Raw genomic sequence first — 25,271 nt, forward strand, 5'->3', positions numbered from 1 at the left:
ATCGCAAAGGACAGAGTGAATATTACCAAGCCTATCTCACGGAATCTCAATGGACAGAGTGAACTCTGCCAGGCCTGAAACTTTGCATCTCAAATAACATTTCCAGCACAGCCCGGCCTCTGACACTGAATCTCAAATTACACAGTAACCCCAACCAGGCCTGTGACACTGAATCTGAAAGGACAGAGTGACCCCAGGCAGACTTCAGACACTGGATGACAAAAGACAAAAGACACTGATCGATAAGCTAGAAGTGTATTGGATCCAGGGTAACTTGACAAGTTGTGTCCATAACTGACCAGTGTTAAGACACAGAAATTGGAGGTAGAAGGAGTTTTATATATAAAGGGGAAAAAAAAAACAAGGAGGAGATCATTAAGTATTTGCAGTATTCAAAACAGCAACATTGTCTGGTCGATACTGGGATATTGCAATTATTGGATATTGCACGAAGCCTCACAAAACCAGATTAAAGGCCAACAGGTTTATTTGGTATCAGGAGTTTTCAGAGTGTTGCTCGTTCATCAGATGAGTGATGAAGGAGCAGGGCTCCGAATGCTCGTGATAGGAAATAAACATGTTGGACTTTCATCTGGTGCTGTGAGGCTTCATACAGAGCCCATCCCAGCCCATCGCCGACATCTCCACATAGTGGTCAGGATGTTGATGACAGAGAGATACATTGAACGTTCCTTTGTGCAAAAGAATTGAACGATTCCAAAAAAAAAGTGCAAAGGTGGGCGGGTTAGGTCGATTAATAATTGTCCCTTAGTGTCGCAAGATGTATCAATTAGGGTTTTAGCAACATAATGAATGTGGAGTCACGGGGATAAAGCACGAAGAAGATGCTCTTTTGGAGAATCTGTTCAGACTCAATACGTTGAATAAGCTTCCGCTGCAAAATAGGGACCCTATGGTTCAATCACTGAGTGTTAACCTGTGAGTTCTGGGATTGGAATTAACGCAGATATGTTGGGATTTCAGGTAATGCTCAGGTAAATAAGATTCTTCACCAAGGTGTTTGAACACTGATCAAACAAACAGGAAATAATCAAAATATTTTTCTTCGAGATGTGAGACGTAAGAAATTTTAGCTGGAAAAATATGTTTTGCAGACAGGTGCTGCCAAATGGAAAGATGAATGCTAATGATATCAAAGACCAACCAATGTTTGTTCATTCAACCTCCATAAACTGACTCCATACCCGCAGTACTTCCGAAATAACCAACCCGTAATAAGTCTCCATCCTGGATAACATATCAACATCTGAAACTGTAATTTCCATGGCACCCAGCACCTGCTTAAGACTTTGTCGCATCACAAAGTGACTACAGTGCTTAAGCCGCCCTCTCAGTAATAAAGGAAGTCAGGGATGCCAACGTCACAAAATGACTCACATGGAAATCACTCCGTGTTTGTAGTTTATCATTTCATAGATTGGATACATTTTTGAGAACTGAAATACATTGAAACTGACCAAAAACTGTAAAGATATTATGCAAATAAAGGAGCTGTACCCATTATCTCAAGATCTTATCTGCTCTCATCTCAATGCTATGAGTGAACTTGTGCACCCGGTCTGCTGTGTTCACGGGCGAAGCACTGAGGGATAATAGATATGGAGCTGAATGGTGGACCCTCCGCGTCTAAGCGTGTCAAAGGTGTATGTGTAGTATATTGATTTATGCAGCCCAGGCAATCCGTTTAATCTCACACCATTGATTTCAAATTTGTTGAAGAGAAGTGAAATTTAATAAGGTTTAGCGACTCACTATTCCTGGAGTCCCCGATAACTATTTGTAGATGTCATTCTGTCACATGCTGCTGGTGAATTCATGAAGGTACTTGAAGTTTTACATGTCCCAGAGCACTGCCCGGCACAAGTTCCGTTGTGCAATTGCAATCTGTCAATATTAAAGTGTAGCAGTGACTAACATGCGAGCAGAGACCTGACCACAAGGCCAGGTGCTTCCTGTCGGTTCAGCAACTGCGCAGCGAGTGTTCTGAGGCTGCGCAGACAGTGAGCTGCTTCGGGATGACACAGAGTATAACTCAATACCAATTGTGCAGCTTCTCAAGAATCATTTCTTCCTGTATGGAACTAATATGTCTGTGGGCTTCCCTTCTCTAAACGCGGCTCTGTAAAGATATTCACTCAAATGACTCTCAAGTTGATCATGAAAATAAAATGATATTTGTCCAGCAGATAAGAAATATTTCTGAGCGGCACAGTCCCGCCGAACTCTGTCACTCTAAACTGGGCGGAGGCAGCAAAATCGCTCAGATATGTAATGGTGCTTCTAAAGAATGTTCAAAAAGTAATTAAATTCAAATAGAGAATAGCAGTCTTTTAACAAAAACATTTCATCTCAGATTTCCGGATAGAGATGTTACATATTAAAAGTATTCATAAATTGGGCTTTCTGTCTTTCGAGAATATTGTTCTCTGAATAGAAGACAGTAAAAACTTTGGAGGTTGTTCTCAGAGCAAGGAGCAAAAGTTGTGTTTCCACTCGGGAGAGAAAAAAAACCTTTTTTTTTAAATTCCAGATGTTACAGATTTGAATTTCTCGCTTGAGTTGCTGCTGGAGTGAAATGCCTTCACTTTTCCCTTGTGAAGATGTGAAAATCAGGTTGTGAATACAGGCTGTATTCGGACTCTGTAGGACTCTTAAACAGCCGATTGGATTGGACTTGTCGGTGAGAACACTCACTCACAGATTTCTTGAGGAAAGTGATTGGATCTGACATGCAATTTATGCATTTTCTCCACATCACAGCAGTCCATTTCCCCTGGAAATTTTAACTCTTATCGTCTCCCCGGCCTTCAACTGTTCCTCGGAAATTGTTCTTTCAAAAAGTGGCAAAACATTGCAAAAAATGTACATAATCCAGTGGAGGCCGAATATGATTTGCAAACATTTTCCATATGCATTTCCTTCACTCGCCTGTGCCTGTGTAATAAGTTATGATGATTCGATGATCCGATGCTGGGTTTGTGACTCACTTCCTTACCAAAAATGTAGGCCTCATTTGCCGCACAGGGCAAGGAGGTGGATACAACTGTCATTGGTACCTTTCATCAAACGGCAATTTACATTTGATAATTGGGAGCATTAATTAACCAGATGGGAGGAAATATTATTTTCTGAACAAAGAATTCATCCCTAGAGCGTTTGGTGTTTAGAAAGTGTTGGAAGGACAGCCCGGTACCGGTGTACAAAACTCGGTGAATAGTCAAGTCTGATCGCAGTAACCGACAGTCGGGACGATGCTGCGCTCCTTCCTGGCTCTAATTGCATTGCAGCTTCTCAACTGTGAGTTATTATTGATTGAAAGTATCCCGATGCATATTGAGAATTCAGTGACATAAAATGTTAGCATGTCTATATGGGTATATATATATATATATATATATAGAAAGAGAGAGAGAGAGAGATTCCGTAATAAAAATGTTAGTGACAGATGTCGGAGAAATTTGATGATTTGAATAATAAGTGCCATCTGGAGGTAATGGAATATTAATGTACATCAATTTACAATGAGAGGAGGCGAGTTCAGTGTCTGAAAAGCTGGAAAATGAAGAAGTGCTCAGCACATTGAAAACATACTTCCTTACGCGTTTGAAGTATTGTAACGCACAAAGGAGCCAAGAACAGTCTAGTGGGGTGAGACCGAATTGGTTTTATTCCACTCGGCACAATCACTATGGACCTCGAAGCCTAACACATTGGCCGAATGTTGCTCTGAGGCCACAATTGTCCAGCAGAAGTTGTATTTAATCGCCGTCTACCTGACATTCTTGTGCAGAATAAATAAATTGGAGTTGGAAATCAAAATGTCCTGTCAAATCTCAATCTGGAAAATTATGTGCCTTTTTTTAGCAGTGTTTTGGATTCTCCGCTCCATTTAGGGGAAAAGCTCTAATCTTTTCAAATGCTTCCTTAGTTGTTATGAAGTGAGCGTTGGAATTGGGAATTTCAGTCGCAGACGTTTCAGTTGGTGAATAATTCAGATTCCCTGTTTCTTTTTAACTTATTTGCTTTCAAATATATTTACAATATAGAACATCTGATTAATGCATCTTTTAATTTCTCGGCCGAGACTTGCCGGAAACTGGAAGTTAAATACAAAATTGAATGGAAATGCCGCACTTGTGCATGGACAACATATTACTGTCAAACCTCCATTCGGGCTACTTGATTTGTATTGGTACAAATGAGAGCAGTCGCTGTTAGAATCTGCTGAAAATGAGTTTGTGTGGAAGCCACAGCGTTTAAAAAATGCAGGAATTTTGGCGAGGGCCGTCCACGCATATTTCTCTTGATATTTCTCAGTATATTTTCTGTCTGAACCCGTGTACAGAGAAAACAGACAAATTGTTTAAAATAGGTGCTTCAGCCTCACAGTGTTGTGCTAGGTCTGTGAATAATTCATTTTAACACATTAACATGAATTGCAATTAGTAATGTCATTAATTAATTTCATTAATGTGAAGAAAATAATTATCTTGTTGTTTTGATTATGTATTCTGCTAAATATGCGTATTTTGCGTTGTGACGTTTGTTGCCCAATTGCCTCGTATCTCCTACCGGAATATTACCAGAAAGTGTTAAATTAATATTCCCATGCAGTGATTTTTTTTTCAGTTTATAATTATTTTTATTTCTCAAAAGTATGCCACCTTTTAATGTTCTCTGTGTCTCAGGCCGTTTTCTGTGGCAGATCGAGACATGTTCTTTCATCTCCTTCCACAGGCCAAGTAGTTTTGTTCCGATAAAAGTCATTGACTTGGTTCATTTTCGCTCGGTTCTCAACGTGCCTCTTTGGTTATATTTATTAATCCCAATGTCACTGAAAATGCTGGTTAACTGATAGAGAAGCGCCCCATTATTGTTATCAAACACTTCACACAGCAAAGGACCGAGAGCCCGCGAAATAAAATCTTTAAAAAAATACTGTTTGGATTTTCCAGTTGCTTGAAAGAACATGTCTTATTAAGGAAGCAGAACAAATGTTCTGTTACAATGCAGTAAATCCTCTGCTCAGTAATCTCATCTCATTAAAATTTGTTTGTTTTTGTTGCTACTGAATCGCCAGTTAGCCCGCAGTTATGAAGTGAATATTGAAATCGATGACTTAACTTGCCGAATATTATCACAATATACTTTGAGCAAAGTTGCATTTCCAGTTCATTAGACCCCAAAAAGAGCAGCAAGTGAATAAGAAAATTAGATTTCCCACTGAATCAAACTCAGATACGGCGGCAGGTAGAGTTAAATTCTCCACTGGGTCTGTTGTACAGATGGAACAGACATGAACTGAAATTCTAGCTGAACAGCGCAGTCTGGGTGTCGATCGCCGCCACTGTTAGAAAAGCACAGATTGCCGAATGGAATTAACCGCTTGCAGAATCCCAGTAAAAGTTACAGTTACTATCAGTAGAATGCGTACAGAGATTTGGGATGGATATTTCTCAGTGGAGGAGCTGTATGCTCGTCCTGTGGGACAGTGAACTGCCATGTGTTAAAAAAAATGTATTTTGAGTTGGAGTAATGGACATGTTTGTGAATACTGAAAAGCTAAATATTAAATCTAATTGGGACCAACACCAACATTGCAGATTAAGCAATGTACTTCATGTCAATCGCAGCAGCGAAATAATCGGGAATTGAAAAATCCGACTTCTTCCGCGAATTTGCAGCATGAATATTTCTGGTTGTTATTTAGAATAATAACATTTAGAAATCAAAACAAAACTTTTTACTCCAGACATTAACATCAGCTTTGTGTATCAATCACTGGATACTTGTCAGCCTCTTCCCAAACACTCTCAATATCCATTGAGCTTTATGTTGTTTATAATGAGCCATGAAAACCCGTTATTCATTCTAGATTGGCGAACTCCACCGTTTTCTTGTAAAATGTTTTGAACCATTTTACACCGTTAGCTTCGGCCTCCAGACCCAAGAAAAAAAAATCTCCCGGTGTCGCAAAGATTGGACAAGTGACCGCTTATATTCTAAATTTGATATCTTACATTAGACGAGTGTTAATTTTGTATGGCCATTCATTTGGAAATTATGGTTCCACTAGCCACTCCTAATCCACCCTTCCTGCTGCGAACTAAACGGTTCCAGTGTTTAACGCTAGTTTTAAGTAAATTACTATCTCTGTAATTAATTCCACTGGTAACACTGATATTGATTTGTTACGTGTGAAGTTTCAAAGTTCGAAATTCAACCTTATTGACAGATGGAATACTCAGTCATGGGGAGATATATTTTCAGCCTGACTGTTTTGTGGGAATGGTGTTCTGTGATCTTTAAATGGGCCTACATTTTACAATACCAAAATTTCCATGCCTCTATATCTCTTTCAAAAAAATGTTAATACCCCACATTCAGCCGCTGTCTTTGCACTCTTGTTCTTATTATGCTCTCTGTTGTGAAGTCAGTGTCCCTGGCAATGGCAGCAATTATTGCCTGCACCCAGATGTCTTCAGGAATTGATCTCTGAGCCTTTTTTTTGCTGCCTGGCTGCAGTACATGATGCACTGGTGGAGGCACAGTGACATTAGGGATTGAGTTCACACGAGAGTGAAGCAACCCCGCTATCGTCCGAACTCAGCAGGTGGACCGACTTAGAAGGGAATGAGCAATTCAGGGTATTGCTGTAGGCCTGTCCTTGTACTTCTAGGTGGTAGAAATTGCAGGTTTGCTGTGAACTGCCAGTGAGTCTCGGTCATTTGCTGTTGTCTATCACCGACACGGTGCACACATTATTAAGGTGATGGCTGGTATTTCCAGCAAATCGGGCTGCTGACAAGGACCTTCTATTTCACTGCGTGTTAGTGTCATTAGTGATCCGCTACAGGAAGAAAGGGGATACAGGCTTCAGGTGAAAGGAGGAAAGTTGAAGGAAGGTGTGTGAAAGAAGCTCAGAAAGTTGTGCATGCCTGGAAGGCGCTTCCAGAGGGGGTGATTGAAGTTGACACATTAGCAATATTTATGAGGCATCTGGATGGATGCATGATTAAGGAGAAAATAGGAGGATAGGGACGGAAATAGGGCAGCATGTTTTTTTTTCTTAATTGGGCATCATGATGGACAAGGGCTTGAAGGACCGAAGGGTCTATTTCCGTGATGTACTTTTCTTTGTTCTGTGTTGTTGAAATGGGTCACTGATTCAGTGGGAGAATTACTGAACACTGAAAAGTGGAGCCAGAGATAGGAAGACGGAATGGGTGAAGAGGGTCAGAGATTCCGGCTGGACCATAGAAATTGTCAACATTTTGAGTAAATATTGAAATGTTATTCCACAATTCTGGCAACGAGTGCAACATTAGTGGAAGTTGTGTGATATTGTTTGTGAAGAGTTAATAAGGATAGCTGAGGATTGTCTGCATTGGAAATAAATCACGCATTTTCCGTATTGTGGACGGTGGTGCAGAGATATTCGAGTAACTTTATCATTATTACTCTGTGTATCAAGTTATAATTTTCAGCAATCCAAACGGAGACAAAAAAATCACTGCCCTGTTGGTTACATTATGTAAACCGGGAACTAAAAGTGATTCGGAGATTTGACTGACGCAAAATATCCTCATTTGGGAATACAGTTACACGCGGCTAAAATATATATAAAACAAGGAATGAGACGAGGATCCTCATGGATCTTAATACCACCGGTGTGGTATTTTGAAGAAAACGTTTTACCAACAAGTGTTTGCAAATCATATAGTGAAGAAATAACACAGATCCTCGGTGTTGACTGTGTGATGTATAGTTTCTGCAGTTTTATTCATCTCGTGTTCCAGCAAAGGCTAATTTTCAAAATTTCATTTCAGGCAGACCAGGGAACAGCCAGGCTCACCCATCAGGTAATCGCCCTCCAAGTTCATATCTGATATTTTACTGCACTAATCCATCCAACTGAATGATAAATCCCTCAGACAATGTCAGCATCTTTGTGTTCAATGGTTCCGGTCAATGTCTGCCTGTCAGTTGTGAAGGAGAATGTTCTTCCTATGTTTCTCCGAAAATCTTTTATTGCTGCTCTCTAAGTCAGAGCGGCATTAAATTATTTCCCAGAGGAGCAGAGTGAGAGGCAAAATGGTCCCGCTGCCGTTTAGAAATAATTTTTCACTTGCCGAGTTTCTCGCCAGCGCTGAAATGCAGTGCGATTTTGTGGCCCTTCCACCACTGGTATAGAACATAGAACATAGAACACTACAGCACAAACAGGCCCTTCGGCCCACAAGTTGCGCCGATCACATCAACGCCTACCAACCTACAGACCTATCTATAACCCTCAATCTCATTAAACCCCATATACTCATCCAGAAGTCTTTTAAAAGACCCCAGCGAGTTCGCCTCCACCACCACTGACGGCAGCCGATTCCATTCACTCACCACCCTCTGAGTGAAAAACTTACCCCTAACATCACTTCTGAACCTCCCTCCCCGCACCTTAAATCTGTGTCCTCTCGTAGCGACCATTTCAAACCGGGGAAATAGCCTCTGAGAGTCCACCCTATCTATTCCTCTCAACATTTTGTAAACTTCTATCAGGTCGCCTCTCAACCTTCGTCTCTCCAGGGAAAAGAGTCCCAGCTCCCTCAACCTAACTTCATAAGGCATGCCTCCCAGTCCAGGCAACATCCTTGTAAATCTCCTCTGCACCCTTTCAATAGCTTCTACATCTTTCCTATAGTGAGGCGACCAGAACTGCGCACAATACTCCAAATGAGGCCTGACAAGGGTCTTATAAAGTTCCAGCATTACCTCCCGACTCCTAAACTCAATCCCTCGATTAATGAAGGCCAGTACACCATACGCCTTCTTGACCACCTCCTCCACCTGCGAGGCCGATTTAAGAGTCCTGTGGACCCGGACCCCAAGATCCTTCTGCTCCTCAACACTACTCAGACTTCTGCCCTTGATAGTGTACTCGTTCATCCCGTTGGTTCTGCCAAAATGGACGACTACACATTTATCCACGTTGAAGTCCATCTGCCACTTCTCCGCCCAGTCCTGCATCCTATCTATGTCCTGCTGCAACTTTTGCCATCCTTCCAGATCATCCACAACACCACCGACCTTCGTGTCATCAGCGAACTTACTTACCCATCCCTCCACTTCCTCATCCAGGTCATTTATGAAAATGACAAACAACAAGGGTCCCAGAACAGATCCTTGAGGCACTCCGCTGGTGACTGACCTCCATTCAGAAAAAAGCCCCATCCACAACCACTCTCTGCCTTCTGCAGGCAAGCCAGTTCTGGATCCACAAGGCCAAAGGCCCTTGGATCCCATGCCCTCTCACCTTCTCAAGAAGTCTTGCATGGGGGACCTTATCAAACGCCTTGCTGAAGTCCATGTACACCACGTCCACGGCACTTCCTTCGTCAATGTGTTCAGTCACATTATCGAAGAACTCAACTAGGCTTGTAAGGCACGACCTGCCCTTGACAAATCCATGCTGACTATTCCTGATCATGTCAAACCTCTCCAAATGTTCGTAAATCTTGTCCCTCAGAAGCCTCTCCATCAGCTTACCAACCACTGAGGTCAGACTCACCGGTCGGTAATTTCCCAGGCTATCTCTGTTCCCTTTCTTAAAAATAGGAACTACATCCGCAATCCTCCAATCCTCTGGAACCTCTCCCGTCTCCATTGACGACGCAAAGATCATCGCCAGGGGCTCTGCAATCTCTTCCCTCGCCTCCCACAGTATCCTGGGGTACATCCCATCTGGTCCCGGCGACTTATCTACCTTGATAGAATTCAAAAGTTCCAACACATCCTCCTCCTTAATATTCACGTACTCAATCCTTTCCATCTGCTGCAAATCCATAACAAAATCTCCCAGATATATTGGGGTTGCGCCACAAACTGGCCTCATGTTACTGCCCCGGGAGGGCTGGAGACTACCTGACTGTCCAATTCGGCCGGTTGCTTTCGGGCCGCCTTGTTTGACAATGATGACAGGTATCGAATCCATACGAGGACTGGAATGTCACTACATTCGTCCAGGTAGTGTGGTGGACTGGGGACCATGACAGTCCTGAGTTGTGTGGATTGAATCAAATAAACACCTACCCGGAATCCTGCCTGACGCAGCCGAATGATGCCTCCAACTTCCAACTGATTTGCGGATTGTTCCCACTGTCAATCCATATGCCTACTTCCACTTGCAATGCCTCATATTATCCCAAGGTTTGTTGAGATCCTGGACACACTCGATATTGGACTTGATTCCGATCTGACCTGCTGCATCAATTGGTCAATAAGGTTTATTTCTGTATTTTACAGAGACGGTGAAGCTGAGACTGGCGGATGGGCAGAGTCGGTGCTCTGGGAGAGTGGAGATTTACTACAGACGATTGTGGGGGACTGTGCACCATTATAACTGGGGCCTGCGGGATGCCGATGTTGTGTGTGGGGAGCTGGGCTGCGGGACCGCGCTCTCTGCACCAGGCGGGGCTCACTTTGGGGAAGGATCCGGGCCCATTGTGACGTCAGCTGTTCGGTGCAGAGGGACCGAGACCGCCCTGCGGGAATGTCGCTCAAAGACATGGCGTCACTATTCTGACTCTCTCTTTCCGCACTCCAGTGATGCCGGCGTGATTTGTTCAGGTAAAAAAAGAAATCTGTCTGTCACCTACAGCCTACTCTCCGTGAAAGTGCAGACAAAGTGTTGTGAGAATGTATACAGTAGTAACGTGAGTTGTGAATAACTTCAGTGTCCTGAAAATAGAAGTGATGTTGCATTAACACCAGGATAAAGCAACAACAATGCGAATGATTAACAATTTCCACAACCGTGCACAGGCCCGCTGTGTCCTTGAGCTGAGCGCTTGCTGTTACCTATGTTCAGGAGAGGAGTTGTTCACTCCTGGTTCCTCACTGTTCAGTTCCGATCACCATTGAACAAATAATGAAGCATTCCAGGGTCACACAGAGCAAATCCTGGACAACAATCAGGCTTCTGCTGAGCAATGGTTGATCTTAATTAGTCCGCAGCGTTTGGTTTGTTCTGCTATTTTAACTTAACTTCATGTCGTCCGATTTCTTAAGCCCATTTGTTGCACAGGAGTCCAGAAGTTGTACCCTCAGATGAAGATGTGATTCCACCCCAGAGATAGGCTCGAGGCATCCCGATCCCCAAACCTTTCGAGCTCTCCACGACTACCCCTCATATCATGCATCAGCCGACAGAAGCACACGCCTGAAAACATAGACGGACTTGTCAGCTACCACGCTGGCAGAGCGATGGGGGGCGGGGAGCTGGCGGGGCGGGGGCGGGGGCGGACAGGCTTGTGTGGAGAGAGGGGGAGGGTCATGGGAGTCCAGGGCATGCTAATGCATCCCGGTCTTGCCTGTGCAGAGTCAAAAGGCCAGGCATTCTGTGATCGCCTGGCTGTGGACAGGGATATACTTAAGGGGAGTCCGGATCATTCAGCATTCCATCAGAATTGGCGGCTGTCTCTGAACTAAATCCGGGTGTCTCTGTCCATGTGTTTGACATTTACTGACTATTGATTGTGGAGGCCATAGAGCGCTTATCCAGTCACTGCGGCTACTTTCAGAGCAGCAATCAGTGGCCAGATTGAAGGTGTTCCAAGAGCGGAGTGAGAATGAGAAGGGTCTGGAGGAGTCATGCAGTCTGGAAACTTCCCTCTATTCTTCCCTCACCACTAATTCTGCCACAGCTGCTGAATTGTTCCAACATTATCGGTTTTTTTGGTGGGAGGGGACTGGCTGGATATCCCCTGTCTCTCCAGGCATGTTTTAATAACTGTCATGTAAATCCTCTTCTCCAAGTGTTTGATAATACTTGGAAACAATCCCCCTCTCACACCCTGAATCTGATGAATTCCAACTGTTCCTACAAAATTTCCAACGTGTTATTTGTGTTGGACAAGTTTTCCTTCAGATGCTGTCAGGGAGATAAATCAGATCCTTGGTGGAGTGTTCTGTTGTGTTTGAATAAATTGTGCTGGAACAATGTGTTCAGGAGGTTGGATTTTAAACAAATGTGCAGTTGTCGATACTGTCTCCAGAATAAAATGAAAGAAGATTAGTTGTTTTAACATTTAAAGCTGCTGCAGCTTCAGGCAGATTTCACACAGTGTAAACTGATAGAAGGAGATGTTGTCTAGACTCAGTAGCCAGTAGCAATTAATATTAACATTAAACAACTTCAATAATATGAAGAAAACACTTATCTTGTTATGTTGATGATGTAATTTGCTAAATATGCGTGATTTGGTTTGTGACGTTTGTTGCTCAGTTGCCTCACATCTCCAACCAGAATATTACCAGAATGTGTTAAATTAATATTTCTATGCCGTGATAATTTTCAGGTTCTAATTATTGTTATTTCTCAAAAGTATGCCAGGGTTTTATGTTCTCTCTGTGTCTCCTGGCGTTTTCTGTGGCAGATCGAGACTTGTTCTTTCATTTCCTTCCACAGGCCAAGAAGTTCCATTTAAGTCGTTGACTTGGTTCATTTTCGCTCAGTTCCCAAGTTGCCTCTTTGCGTAAATTTATTCTTCCGAATGCCACTGAAAATGCTGGTTAACTGATAGAGAAGCGCCCCATTACTGTTATCAAATACTTCACGCAGGAAACGATAGAGATTCCGCGAAACAAAATATTTAAAAAATAATGTTTGGACTGTCCAGTTGCTTGAAATAATATGTCTTATTAATGAAAGCAGAACAAATGATATGTTGCAACGTAATAAATCCTCAGCTGAATAAAATCACCTCATTGAAATTTGATTAGAATCACCAGTTAGCTCGCAGTTATGAAGTGAATATCGAAATCGTTGAATTAACTTGTAGAAAATAATCGTAATATATTTTGAGGAAAGTTGAGGAATATTTTGAGGAAAATATTCCACTGCGTCTGTTGTACAGACGGGACATACATGAATCGAAATTCTAGCTGAACAGCGCAGTCTTGGTGGAGATCGCCGCCACTGTTAGAATAGCATAGATTGCCGAATGGAATCTACGTGAATTAACCAATTGTGGAACCCCACTGAAATGTATACTTACTACCAATAGAATGCGTGCACAGATTAGGGATAGATATTTCTCAGTGGAAGAGTTGTATGCCCTTCGTGTGGTACAGTGAGCTGCCAAATGTAAGAATATATTATATATATATATATATTGAGTTGGAGTCCTGGACACGGCTGGAAATGCTGAAAAGTTAAATATTAAATCTAAATGGGACCAACATTCCTTTAACTGTCATAGTAAGCAGTATACTTCATATCAGTTGCATCCGCCAAATAATAGGAAAGTAAAAAATCGGAACAATGAGCTTTAGAAATCAAAACAAAGCTTTCTAAACCAAACATTAACATCAACTTTGTGTATTAACCACTGGATAGTTGTCAGTCTCTATCCAAACACTAAATATTCACTCACCTTTCTGTACCTTATATCGAGCTATGAAATCCCGTTACTCTTCCTAGATTGGCAAACTCCACTGTTTCTTTGTAAAATGTTTGGAGCCATTTTATACAGTAAGCTTCTTTGATATATTTTATTAGGGCAAGTGTTAATTTGGTATTGTCATAAATTTGGCAATTATGGTTCCACGAACGACTCCAAATTTGTCCTTCTTGTTGCGAGCTAAACGGTTCTAGTGTTTGCGGTAGTTTTGAACTACAAATGTGTTGTTATGTCATTCGTTAAACTCATAAAACTGACATTTATTTGTTACGTGTCAGGTCTCATAATTTAAGGTAAAACGTTGACTGATGGAATACTCAGTCATGGAGAGATGTATTTGCTGCCTTACTGTTTTGTGCGAATGACATTTCATGATCTTTAAATGGGCTTACATTTTACAGTACCAAACTTTCCACGTCTCTATATCTCTTTCCAAAACAAAAGTTAATGCCCCACATTCAGCCACGGCCTTTACACTTCTGTTATTATTATGCTATCTCTTGTGAGGTCAGCGTCCCTGGCAATGGCAGCATTTATTGTCTGTACCCAGTTGTCTTCAGGAATTGATGTCTGAGCCTTTTCTGCTGCTTGACAGCAGTACATGATGCACTGGTGCAGGCATAGTGAGATTAGGGATTGAGCTCACACGAGAATCAAACAACTCCGATTTCATCCGAACTCAGCATGTTGACCGAAGGGAATGCGCAATTCAGGGTATTGCCCTAGGTATGTCCTTGTACTTTTAGGTGGCAGAAATCGCGGGTTTGGGATGAACCCTCGAGTGAGTCTTGGTCATTTGTTGTTGTGTATCATCTACACGGTACACAAATGATTCAGGTTACGGCTGGTATTTCCAGCAAATCAGCTGCTGACCAGCACCTTCTATTTCATTGCTTGTTAGTGTCATTAGTGATCTGCTGGAGCAAGAAAGAGGCGCACGGTTAAGGTGAGAGGGGGAAAGTTTGAGGAAGATGTCTGAGAGAAGCTCAGAAAGTAGTGCATGCCTGGAACGCGCTGCCAGAGGAGGTGACAAAAGTTGATACATGAGCAACATTTAAGATGCTTCTGGATGGGTACATGAATAAGGAGATACTAGAAGGATACGGACGGAAATAGGGCAGAATGTTTTCTTTTCTTAGTTGGGCATCATGATGGACAGGGGATTGATGGACCGAAGGGTCTGTTTCTGGGCTGTACTTTTCTTTATTCTGTGATTTTGAAATGGGTCAATGATTCACTGGGGGAATTACTGAACGCTGAAAAGTGGAGCAAAAAATAGAAAGACGGAATGGGTGAAGAGGGTCCAGAAATTCCGTTTGGACCTTGGAATAGTGAACTTTGTGAGTAAATTTTGAAATGTTATCTCACAATTCTAGCAATGAGTACAACATAATTGGAAGTAGTGTGATATTGTTTGTGAATAGTTGATAAGGATCGCTGAGGATTGTGTGCATTCGGAAACAAATCATGCACTGTCCGTATTGTGGACGGTGGTGTAGAGATATTGGAGTAACTGTATCATTGTTATTCTCTGTATCAGGTCATAATTTTCAGCAATCCAACCGGAGACAGGAATCACTGTCCTGTTGATTCTCTGATGTAAACGAGGAACTAAAAGGGATTCGGGGATTTGACTGACACGAAAGGTCTCTGTTCGGCAATACGGTTCCACGTGTTTAATACATGAAGCCAGGGTATTCATGGGCCATGACATCGCGGGTGTGGTGACTTGAATAAACTTTTTAACAGCAAGTGCTTGCAAATCATATAGCGAAGGAATACCACAGATCTGCGGTGTTGATTTGAGATGCACGGTTTTTGCAGTTTCATTCATCTCGCGTCCCGGCAAAGACTAATTTTCAAAATTTCATTTCAGGCAGACCAGGCTTATCCATCAGGTAATCGCTCTCCAAGTTCATATCTGACATTTTACTGCACTAATCCATCCAGCTGAATGATAAACCCAGAAAATAAATTCAGTACCTTTGCGTTCAATGATATGGTTCAATGTACCCCTGTCAGTTGTGAAGGAAAATGTTCTTGCAATGTTTTCCTGAAAATCTTTAATTGCTGCTCTCCAATTCAGAACGGTGTTAAATTAGGCCTCCGAGGAGGTGGGTGACAGGCAAAGTAGTCCTGCTACTGTTTCGAAATGATTTTTTAACTACGGTCGTTACCAGCCAGCGCTGAAATGCAGCGCCGTCTTCTGTCCCTTCCAACACCGCTATGTTCGGGTTCCGCCGAAAGCTCACTGCACTTAACTGCCCCGGGAACGGCTGGAGACTACCTGACTGTTCAATTCAGCCAAATGTATAGGGTAACCCTGGTTCGACAGCGGTGACAAATATCAAATCCATGTTAGGATTGGAATTCCACTATATTAGTCCAGGCAGTATGGTGGCTCGCGGAGCATGTCAGTCCTGACCTGAATGCATTTAATCAATTAAACACCTATCGTCACTTCTGCCTGACGCAGCCGAATGAGGCTTGCAACTTCCAATTGATTTGCTGATGTTTCCCACTGTCAATCCATATTCCCGTTTCCACCTGAATGTCTGTTATTCTCCCGCGGTTTGTTGAGCTCTTGGACACACTCGATGCTTGATTTTTATCTGAGTTGCTGCATCAGGTGGCCAATAACTGTTGGTTTATTTCTGTGTTTTACAGAGGCGGTGAACTTGAGACTTGCGAATGGACAGAGTCGGTGCGCTGGGAGAGTGGAGGTTCACTACAGGGGACAGTGGGGGACTGTGCATCATTATCTCTGGGACCAGCGGGACGCCGATGTTGTGTGCAGGGAGCTGGGCTGCGGGACCGCGTTCTCTGCACCCCGCCGGGCTCGCTTTGGGGAAGGATCCGGACCCATTGTGACGTCTGATGTTGAGTGCGAAGGGACCGAGACCGCCCTGCGGGAATGTCGCTCATATCAATGGGGCCACTATTCTGACTCTCGCTTTCCGCACTCCAGTGATGCTGGCGTGATTTGTTCAGGTAAAAAAAAATCTGTCTCTCATCTACGGCCTACTCTCCGTGAAAGGGCAGGTAACGTGTTGTGAGAATGTATACAGTAGTAACGTGAGTTGTGAATAACTTCAGTGTCCTGAAAATAGAAGTGATGTTGCATTAACACCAGGATAAAGCAACAACAATGCGAATGACTAACAATTTCCACAACCGTGCATAGGCCCGCTGTGTCCTTGAGCTGAGCGCTTGCTGTTAGCTATGTTCAGGAGAGGAGTTGCTCGCTTCTGGTTCCTCACTGTTCAGTTCCGATCACCATTCAGCAAATAATGAAACATTCCAGGGCCACACAGAGCAAATCCTGGACAACAATCAGACTTCTGCTGAGCAACAGTTCATCTTCATCTGCCCGCAGCGTTTGTTTCAGAACAAAGAACAAAGAACAACACGGCACAGGAAAAAGGACCTGGCGGTTGTCTCTGCATTAAATACTGGTGTCTCGGTCCATGTGTTTGACATTTACTGACTATTGATTGTGGAGGCCATAGAGCGCTTATCCAGTCACTGCGGCTACTTTCAGAGCAGCAATCAGTGGGCAGATTGAAGGTGTTCCAAGAGCGGAGTGAGGATGGGAAGGGTCTGGAGGAGAGTCATGCAGACTGAAAACTTCCCTCTATTCTTCCCTCGCCAAAAATTCGACCACAGCTGCTGAATTGTTCCAACATTTTCTGATCCTGTGTGAGAGGGGACTGGCTGGATATCCCCTGTCTCTCCAGGCGTGTTGTTTTAATAATTGCCATGTAAATCCTCTTCCCAAAATGCGTGATACTATTTGGCAACTTACCTCCCTCTCATACCCCAAATCTGATGAATACCAACACGTTATTCGTGTTATTTCCTTCGGACGACTTTACCTTTAGAGTTTATCAGGGAGATAAATCAGAAACTTTATTGGATGAGGGTTCCATTCAAATGTGCGGCAGTCGATATTTTCTCCAGAATAAAATGAAGGGAGATTAGTTGTTTTAATATTTAAAGCTGCTGCAGCTTCAGGCAGATTTCACACGGTGTAAACTGATAGAAGTAGATGGTGCCGAGACTCAGTAACCAGTAACCTGGGACACTCTCACTGGACTGCTTTCCAGAACAGGAGACCATTTCAAGGATGCAGTTATTGTTCATTCAAATTCCAGATATGGACTGAACAATGTTCTTGAAACTTGATGCAGAAGCTCTGTCCCTTCACACTCTCACCGTCCAAATAGAAATGCTGAAATTCTGGGAGGATTTTTGATTACGGTTTGTCCCTAGCCTTTGGGACGGCACGGTAGCAGAGTGGTTAGCACTGCTGCTTCACAGCTCCAGAGTTCTGTGTTCGATTCTCTGCTCGGGTCACTGTCTGTGTGGAATGTGCACATTCTCCTCGTGTCTGCGTGGGTTTTCTCCGGGTACTCGGTTTTGTCCCACAGTCCAAAGATGTGCGGGTTAGGTTGATTGGCCATGCTAAGAAGCTGCGACTTAGCGTCCAGGGTAGCGAAGGTTAGAGGGATTAGTGGCTATAATATATGGGGGTAGGGCATGGGTGGCATCGTGTTTGCAGCAGCCTCTTTCTGCACTGTAGGATTCTATTTCTATTTACATTTTACTGGTGCCCATGGACCCTCAGTAATGCTCGAGTGTTGTTTCCTAATCGCCACTTCTGGTTGAAGTAATTTCAGAGCGTTTATTCTCATGACGTTTCAGCGCCGAATATCAAATGTATAATTCCGTTTGGTGTCTATAAGTTAGATCGCCCCTGGACAAATAATTCCAGATATTATTGATTCATGTCCGCCTGTTGTACATTGTGATATTTCCCATCACCGGGAGTTAGGAGGCAGTAAAACGCAGGATTCATTGAGATACACCAGCAGTCAGTTCAATTTAAGGACAGATGGGAAAGAGTGTTTCAGAGGAATCGCTGTAAGACGCATGGCTTCTGGAGAGAATAATAATTAACATCAAATGAACTTGATGAAGCATCTTTTTTTTTATTATAAAATTTCTTAATGCAGAAAAGAACATTCAGCCCGTTGCGTTTCCCCAACAGACCATCTAATCCAGGTCGCACCCTACGTTTTTACCTCGATAATTCCCCATCGTTGGATTAAGGGTCGGCCATGGGGAACCAAATTCTGAACCAATCATGATAGAACCTAATTAAGCGGATGTGAACATGTTTTTGATAATAATTAGTATTTTGTGATTTCTTGTTGTTCAGCCCACAGATTTCCAAAACTAGTATCCGGGCCTTCCCCATGCTCCGGCAGATTGGAGATCCATAACCATACAGAATCTGGTACAGTGTGTGACCGTGACTTGGATTGGAATGCCGCCAGAGTGGTCTGTGCTGCGCTGCAGTGTGGAGTCCCTGTTTCCATTAGAAACGGGGCTTATTTTGGGAAGGGTGCTGGACCTATATGGACCGATAGATTTGAATGTAAAGGCAGCGAGACAAGCCTGACGGACTGTCCCATTGTTCCTGTAAATCGTTCCGGGTGCATTCACAGGGAAGATGTCAGTGTGATCTGTTCCGGTGAGTACAGACTTGTGAGCATTAATTTAAAAATGTTCTTCATATTTCAACAACAGAGAGATTGCAGATCTCTCTCTCTCTAACATGGACATGTCCAACCAGACCATCATATTTCACTGTCATTTGTTGTAATTTTGGAACAACATTTCAAAGGATGCTCACTTTTTGCAATTTGGAAATGTTTACATTTCTATGAATGTTCTGAAATTAGCAAAGTATTATGACTGATTTAGTGCCCAGGCCGGACATAGATTTCCTTGAAACACGTGATAAGACATTCTTTGTGGAGCTGCTAGGCAGTCGTGCGCTCCCTCCCAAGCGATGATCCCACTGCATGGACAATATCAGACTGGAACTCTGTTTACACTTAAAGAGGATATTGGCACAGCAGAAAAAAAAAAGTTTTTTTTTGTTTCAATCATCTTTCATCGAACAAAATAATTGGATGAGATCAGTAACGACATTGCGAGTTCATGTTTTACATCCAGTGAACCGTGGAAAATTGTACACATGTATATTGGAGATTTCAAAGCATGGAAAATGCGTCAATAATGCGCATTATTCTCAGAATAATGCAATAGCTTTTCGAAGGACATTCACTTGCTGAATTTCCTGATGCGAGATGCTGTCTAATTTTGGAAGTACATCTTCTATTTTAGGCTCAGGTTGTTGCTCCAGAGGAGATCGTTTTATAATTGCATCGTAATGCAATGCTTAAACATTGTAGTTTATTTCAAATATATTATGGCCCTTCTCCAAAGCCCCTATATTCTGCCAAATGCACATGAGCTTTTCTCTTCAGAATGGACTGTTCGCTTTAGTCTGAATTACCTTCACACAAACATCGCATGTGATGTCAATTAGTTCCATGTGAAAGTCTGTGAACAGTGGAAAATGTTTGTCGATGCAGTGTGTTTTTTCCCTTAAAAAAAAAACTGGCATTTATTTCTTCTAATTTCAAGAAATTATTTGGATCTGTATTTGTAAATGAAACAGGAAACCATGGGCCGAGATTGGTTGGTGGAAAGGACAGGTGCTCCGGCCGGGTGGAAGTGCTGCATGGAGGACACTGGGGGACGCTCTGTGATGTTTACTTTGGTTTCGAAGACGCCACTGTGGTCTGTGAGCATCTTCAGTGTGGAGTGGTAGAGAAAATCCCGAGAGGAGCAGCCTTTGGGAAGGGAAATGGGAGAATGTGGAAGGAAAACTGCAGCTGCCGCGGGAACGAGTCCCGGTTGTGGGAGTGTCCGGTTTCACCCGTCGACACGTTTAACTGCTCACATGGAAATGACGCCAGTGTCATCTGCTCCGGTGAGTTCCTAAATCAAGATAATGATAAAACAGAGGGTGGGGATTGATGAGGATGTTTCTACATTTTTCCGCCCAACTGCTGGCCCATCCTCGAGTTCCAAAAAGATGTATTATTCATCCCTCTATCAAACTATTTGATCCAGATTCAGAGCAGCCACGCTGGCTGTTCAGCCTCCTGTCTGACTGTACTCAGCAGCCTCTCATCACATCCTTCACCACTGCACCGGGGGAGCTGCTCTGGTGAGAGATGTATCAAATTGATTTAATTTGCTGCACTGTAACCACTGTTCTCCATGTCTTTCTTCGCCTAGATGAAAACTGGTCACTGAGGTTGATGAATGGGGGAAGTCGGTGTGATGGGCGAGTGGAGATTTACTACAACCACAGCTGGGGCAGAGTGCAGGACAGCCTCTGGGATCTGAATGACGCTCATGTGGCCTGTAGACAGCTGGGCTGCGGCGAAGCGGTAACCGCCTATAACAATTCAAAGTACGGAGAGGGTGAAGGGCCTGTGTGGGTGAATGATGTCCGGTGTGAAGGAAACGAATCGCATCTCCGGAAGTGCAGCACATTCACATTGAACCCGCATCGCAGTGACAGCCTCGGCGTAGGGGTTCTGTGCTCAGGTGAATAAACAGGTCACTTTTCCAGAAACAGAAAGGGAAAGATGTAATCTTGGTCAAGTGGGAATCTACTTCCCTTCTTCTTCGGGAACACATAGCTGAGATATTTGAGACAGGCGCCAGGATGCAGAACAGAACGTCACGGCGGAAATAAACACATAGTTTGGAATATTATGACAACAACAATTTAATAAAAAAAATTAACGTCTTTTTAAATCTCGAAGTAATTTCCATCAGTAAATTGAGACCAATAAAGACAGAATTGGCAGTGGGAAATAATATGCTGATCAGTGTCGGGTGGGTTACAACAGCACAGCGAAGGGAGAGAGGGGGTCATGTAGAAGAATGAAATTGCAATCTTGTGTCCCAGTCACCAAAATCATGAACGTTAACTAAGTATGAGGAAAGGCTTGCTGAAGTCACATCTGAAAGTGTCAGATATGACGGAAATCCAAACTATCCAGTGAATTAAATCAATCCACGCTGGTTCTCAGGCTCGTGTGGCGTGGCTGGGGTAACTAAGCGGTGGGCGGTGGTGGAGTGTATTAATGCTGTTGAACGTGACCATGATATTTTGAAGCAAATTTATGTTGATGGAAGAACAGCCAATGTAAATCAGATAGTTTCCTTATTAGACACAAGTAAGGGTTACATCAACACAGCAATGAAGATACTGTGAAAATCCGCAAATTCCTCAACAGTGGTGCTGTTGGTCAGCAAGGGGGAAGGGGAGGAAATTGGGGAGGGAGAGGTGTGAGAGCGGGTTTGCGCGTGCGCTGGTCGCTGCTGGTGAGTTGGAATGTGCGCGGTTCATTTAGAAACGTTTTGATTGTATTCATGCTTTTTGGGGCGGCGGCCGTCGGGGTAGGTTGGAAATCTACATTACTGACAAAACAAGGGAAAGCTGAACATTTTAGCAGCAAATTATGTGAGTTCGCAGGAAAGGTCGTTGTCTGAAAGGTCAAGTCGCTGCCAGGCTATTTACATATTTCTTGTTTGTTCCAATGGATATGGGACAGCAAGCGAGAAAAGTGATGAAGTATGTATGGCAAAATGAGGTAGTCAATAACAAGGTATAACATATCTGTTTAAACCATTCTGTGTGGAACAACTAATCACCACAGTAGCACAATTCTTGGGAAAGCAAAGCAAGCAAGAATGAAAGGTTCAGTTCCAATCGGAAAACCGTTGGATTATATTATTGTCAGAAATACGAATATCTAGAAGATCGGTAGTCTCTAAAATTGTAATTTTACGTCAGAAAAAGATTTTTTTTTAGCAGTGAATAATTTCTCTGTGAACAGCAGTTAAATACAGGTTTTAATTTACTTCAGATGATGCAATACTTTGAATTTAACAGTGAGATGAATATGCATTAGAATTAAACGTAACCCTCCCATTCTTATTCTGTTAGAACACACGCAGTTAAGGCTCTCTGGTGGTGGAAGCCGGTGTACTGGCCGTTTGGAGATTCATCACAACTGGACCTGGGGCTCAGTTTGTGATGATTCCTGGGATCTAACAGACGCTGACGTGGATTGTGCAGCTGGATTGTGGACATGCATTGCGGCTTCCTCTTCCTGCTTTGGCTGGACCTGACACACAGCCAATTTGGTTGGATAATCTGGAATGCTCCGGGAATGAATCGTTTCTCTGGGAATGTCCCCATGCATTGTGGGGGAACCACGACTGTAGTCATAAAGAAGATGTGAAGATCATGTGCTCTGGTAAATGTCCCACTTTCTGCACGTAATAATCGAAGCTTCATACGTAAGATGTGATCGGCGCAACTTGTGGGCCGAAGGGTCTGTTTGTGCTGTAGTGTTACATGTTCTATGTTAAGATGTGTTCCGACATTACGTTAAAAAAAATCTTTGGAAAGCTATTTGGCACAAAAGCTCACTTTCTTATTCTGGACATAACTATCACAGAAGTCTTTGTTCCATCCACTTCATTGTGTTCCCTTCTGTTTCTTTATCACTCATTTACTTCCCATAGTCCAAGTGGGGAAATCAGTTAGGTAGTGAATCCCAGAAAAAGGAGTTTGTGGACTGTCTAAGAAATGGATTTCTGGTCCAGCTTGTGACATAGCGGGGGAGGAGGTAATTTTGAATTTGGTGATGTGCAATGAGGCAGATTTGATTAGGGAACTTAAGGTGAAAGAACCCTTTGGGAACAGTGACCACAACATGACGGAATTTACCCGGGAGTTTGAGAGGGAGAAGTCGGAATCTGATAGAGCGCGATTCCAGTTAAATGAAGGTAACTACAAAGACATGAGGGAGGATTTGGCCAGAGTTGATTGAGTCCATCACCCAAACCTTCCCATTGAAACTCAATGTTGCTTATTCTTCATTACATCGTTCGATTTCAGATTTTTTTTGTGATCTTTGCGAAATAATTCTGGCAAACGGTGACCTCAAATGACATATATTATACACACTGGTTACAGAAGGTATCATCTGGGTATATATCATTTGTTTGACAGAGCACAAAGAGGTGCGATTGGTGAACGGAAAGCATCGCTGTGAGGGCAGATTGGAAGTGTTCTACAATGGGACGTGGGGAACAGTGTACTCAGGAAACCTGGATGGAAAAGATGCAACTGTAATCTGTGAACAGGCTAATTGTGGCCCAACCGTTTCCATTGACTATGGCTCTCGCCGATTTGGAGTGGGGTCCAGGCCTATTTGGCTGGATGATATCGAGTGCCTTTCACTGGAGTTGACCCTTCAGCAATGCCAGCCAGACCCGTGGGTTCAACACAACTATACTCATTGGGAAGATGCAGGCATCGTGTGTTCAGGTAACACAATCAATCATTCTGCTTGCAGATGTGATTTGGAACATTGATGTAGCTCATGGAGTCAACATGTTTGTCTTATCAACAGAGCGAGGGACACCGAAGCAAGAGCAGGAAACTGTGAACATCTGCAAGCGTGGATCAGGTGTTTTGCCAACTTTAATAAACCAGCCATCTGATTGTATTCCTCTCTTGTGCTACAAAAAGGCTAACAATTTATTTGTTATCTTTAACAAATCCAGGACAAAGTTTGCGTTTGGCTGGAGGTAACAACCGTTGCTCCGGGAGAGTGGAGATATGGTGTAATGGAGCCTGGGGCACGGTGTGTGATGATTCCTGGGATATGAACGATGCCAGTGTTGTCTGCAGACAGCTGGGCTGTGGCTCTGCTCTCGAGGCCACAGGAGGGGCCGCTTTTGGGCAGGGTACCGGTACTATCTGGCTGGATGAGGTGAAGTGCACCGGAAGCGAATCCTTTCTGTTTGACTGCCCTTCATCATCAGCTCAGTCTGACTGTGATCACAAGGAAGATGTCAGTGTGATTTGTTCTGGTAAGTGTCCCACTGAGCGGTGTGGTTTGGGACTGTGTGACGTTTTTCGCCCATTTTTGCTGAAGTTAATTAATTTTTTCAAATGTCTTTCTGACCAACAATGCGAATAATTGTCTCTCTTTTACCATATCTTCATCAGGTCCGGAATTATCTCCGACTGTTCCGCCCACACCTTCAGGTATGTCTCAGTAATAAATGTCAATCACTATTACGCCTCATTTTACATTAGCGTTGATAGTTGCCACACATTTGTTTTGCCACTTTTTTTTAACAATTTCTACCGACAGTCTGAGTGTTTGATAATCATGTAAGTATTTAAAGCATTGTAGACACTTTATCTCACAAACTTCCTTGAATCTTTCATCAAGGATATGAAGATGAAAGCACCTCCATCCCTCTGGTGATCTGCATATCACTCGGTGTCCTGTTGATCTGTGAGTTAATCGCCCTTTTGGCAGTAATGCAGAGAAGATCATCAATAAAGGGTAAGGCCCGAATCATATCCCTGAACCCACGCTGAGTCATGGATGTTGCTTCATACATCAGAGGGGCTTCTCTGCCGATTTACATACAATGACTTGAATACATTTCAAAAACAAACTAACTGAGTATTGACCAGTAATTTATTTCGAGTCACATGAGAAGCAGTAAAATATTTCATATAAATGAGGGAGTTATTTACATTCATCTTCCTGCTCCAACCACCAGTGCATGGGATACGGAATTGGATTTTTTAATGCAACAAATTGAACTCTAATGACCTGCACACTTTAATATTAAAGGAGATGGCAGCAGATATAGTGCACTTGTTTTGTTATTTCATTGTTTCCGAGATTCTGGAAAGATACCAGTGGATTGGAAACACGCTAATATGATACTCTGATTCAAAAAAAAGAGACACAAAAAGAGGCAAACTGTAGACCACGTATTTTGACCTCTATGTTGGGAAGTTGTTGCAGTCAGTCATTGAGC

At 43.0% G+C, this 25,271-nt stretch overlaps 2 protein-coding genes across 2 annotated transcripts in view; both read left to right on the plus strand.

The window, feature by feature from the left end:
* The window catches only part of LOC145361221 (scavenger receptor cysteine-rich domain-containing protein DMBT1-like), a 445,694-nt gene extending 434,759 nt beyond the window's left edge, over positions 1 to 10,935 (plus strand). The window contains exons 4-5 of the mRNA XM_080216858.1: positions 10,318 to 10,641; positions 10,883 to 10,935. Coding sequence (XP_080072984.1) covers positions 10,318 to 10,641; positions 10,883 to 10,935 — 377 coding nt within the window. The remainder of the gene's footprint in view (positions 1 to 10,317; positions 10,642 to 10,882) is intronic.
* Positions 10,936 to 15,282: 4,347 nt separating this feature from the next.
* On the plus strand, positions 15,283 to 22,544 carry LOC145361222 (scavenger receptor cysteine-rich type 1 protein M130-like). Its single transcript, XM_080216859.1, has 6 exons — positions 15,283 to 15,373; positions 16,143 to 16,466; positions 18,697 to 19,011; positions 20,008 to 20,322; positions 20,634 to 20,948; positions 22,360 to 22,544. Exons 1-6 carry the CDS (start codon positions 15,283 to 15,285, stop codon positions 22,542 to 22,544), a joined length of 1,545 nt encoding a protein of 514 aa, XP_080072985.1.
* The last annotated feature ends 2,727 nt before the right edge of the window (positions 22,545 to 25,271 follow it).

The sequence above is a fragment of the Carcharhinus amblyrhynchos genome, chromosome 34, assembly GCF_965287045.1.
Source record: "Carcharhinus amblyrhynchos chromosome 34, sCarAmb.v2.hapA, whole genome shotgun sequence".
NCBI classification, from domain to species: domain Eukaryota; kingdom Metazoa; phylum Chordata; class Chondrichthyes; order Carcharhiniformes; family Carcharhinidae; genus Carcharhinus; species Carcharhinus amblyrhynchos.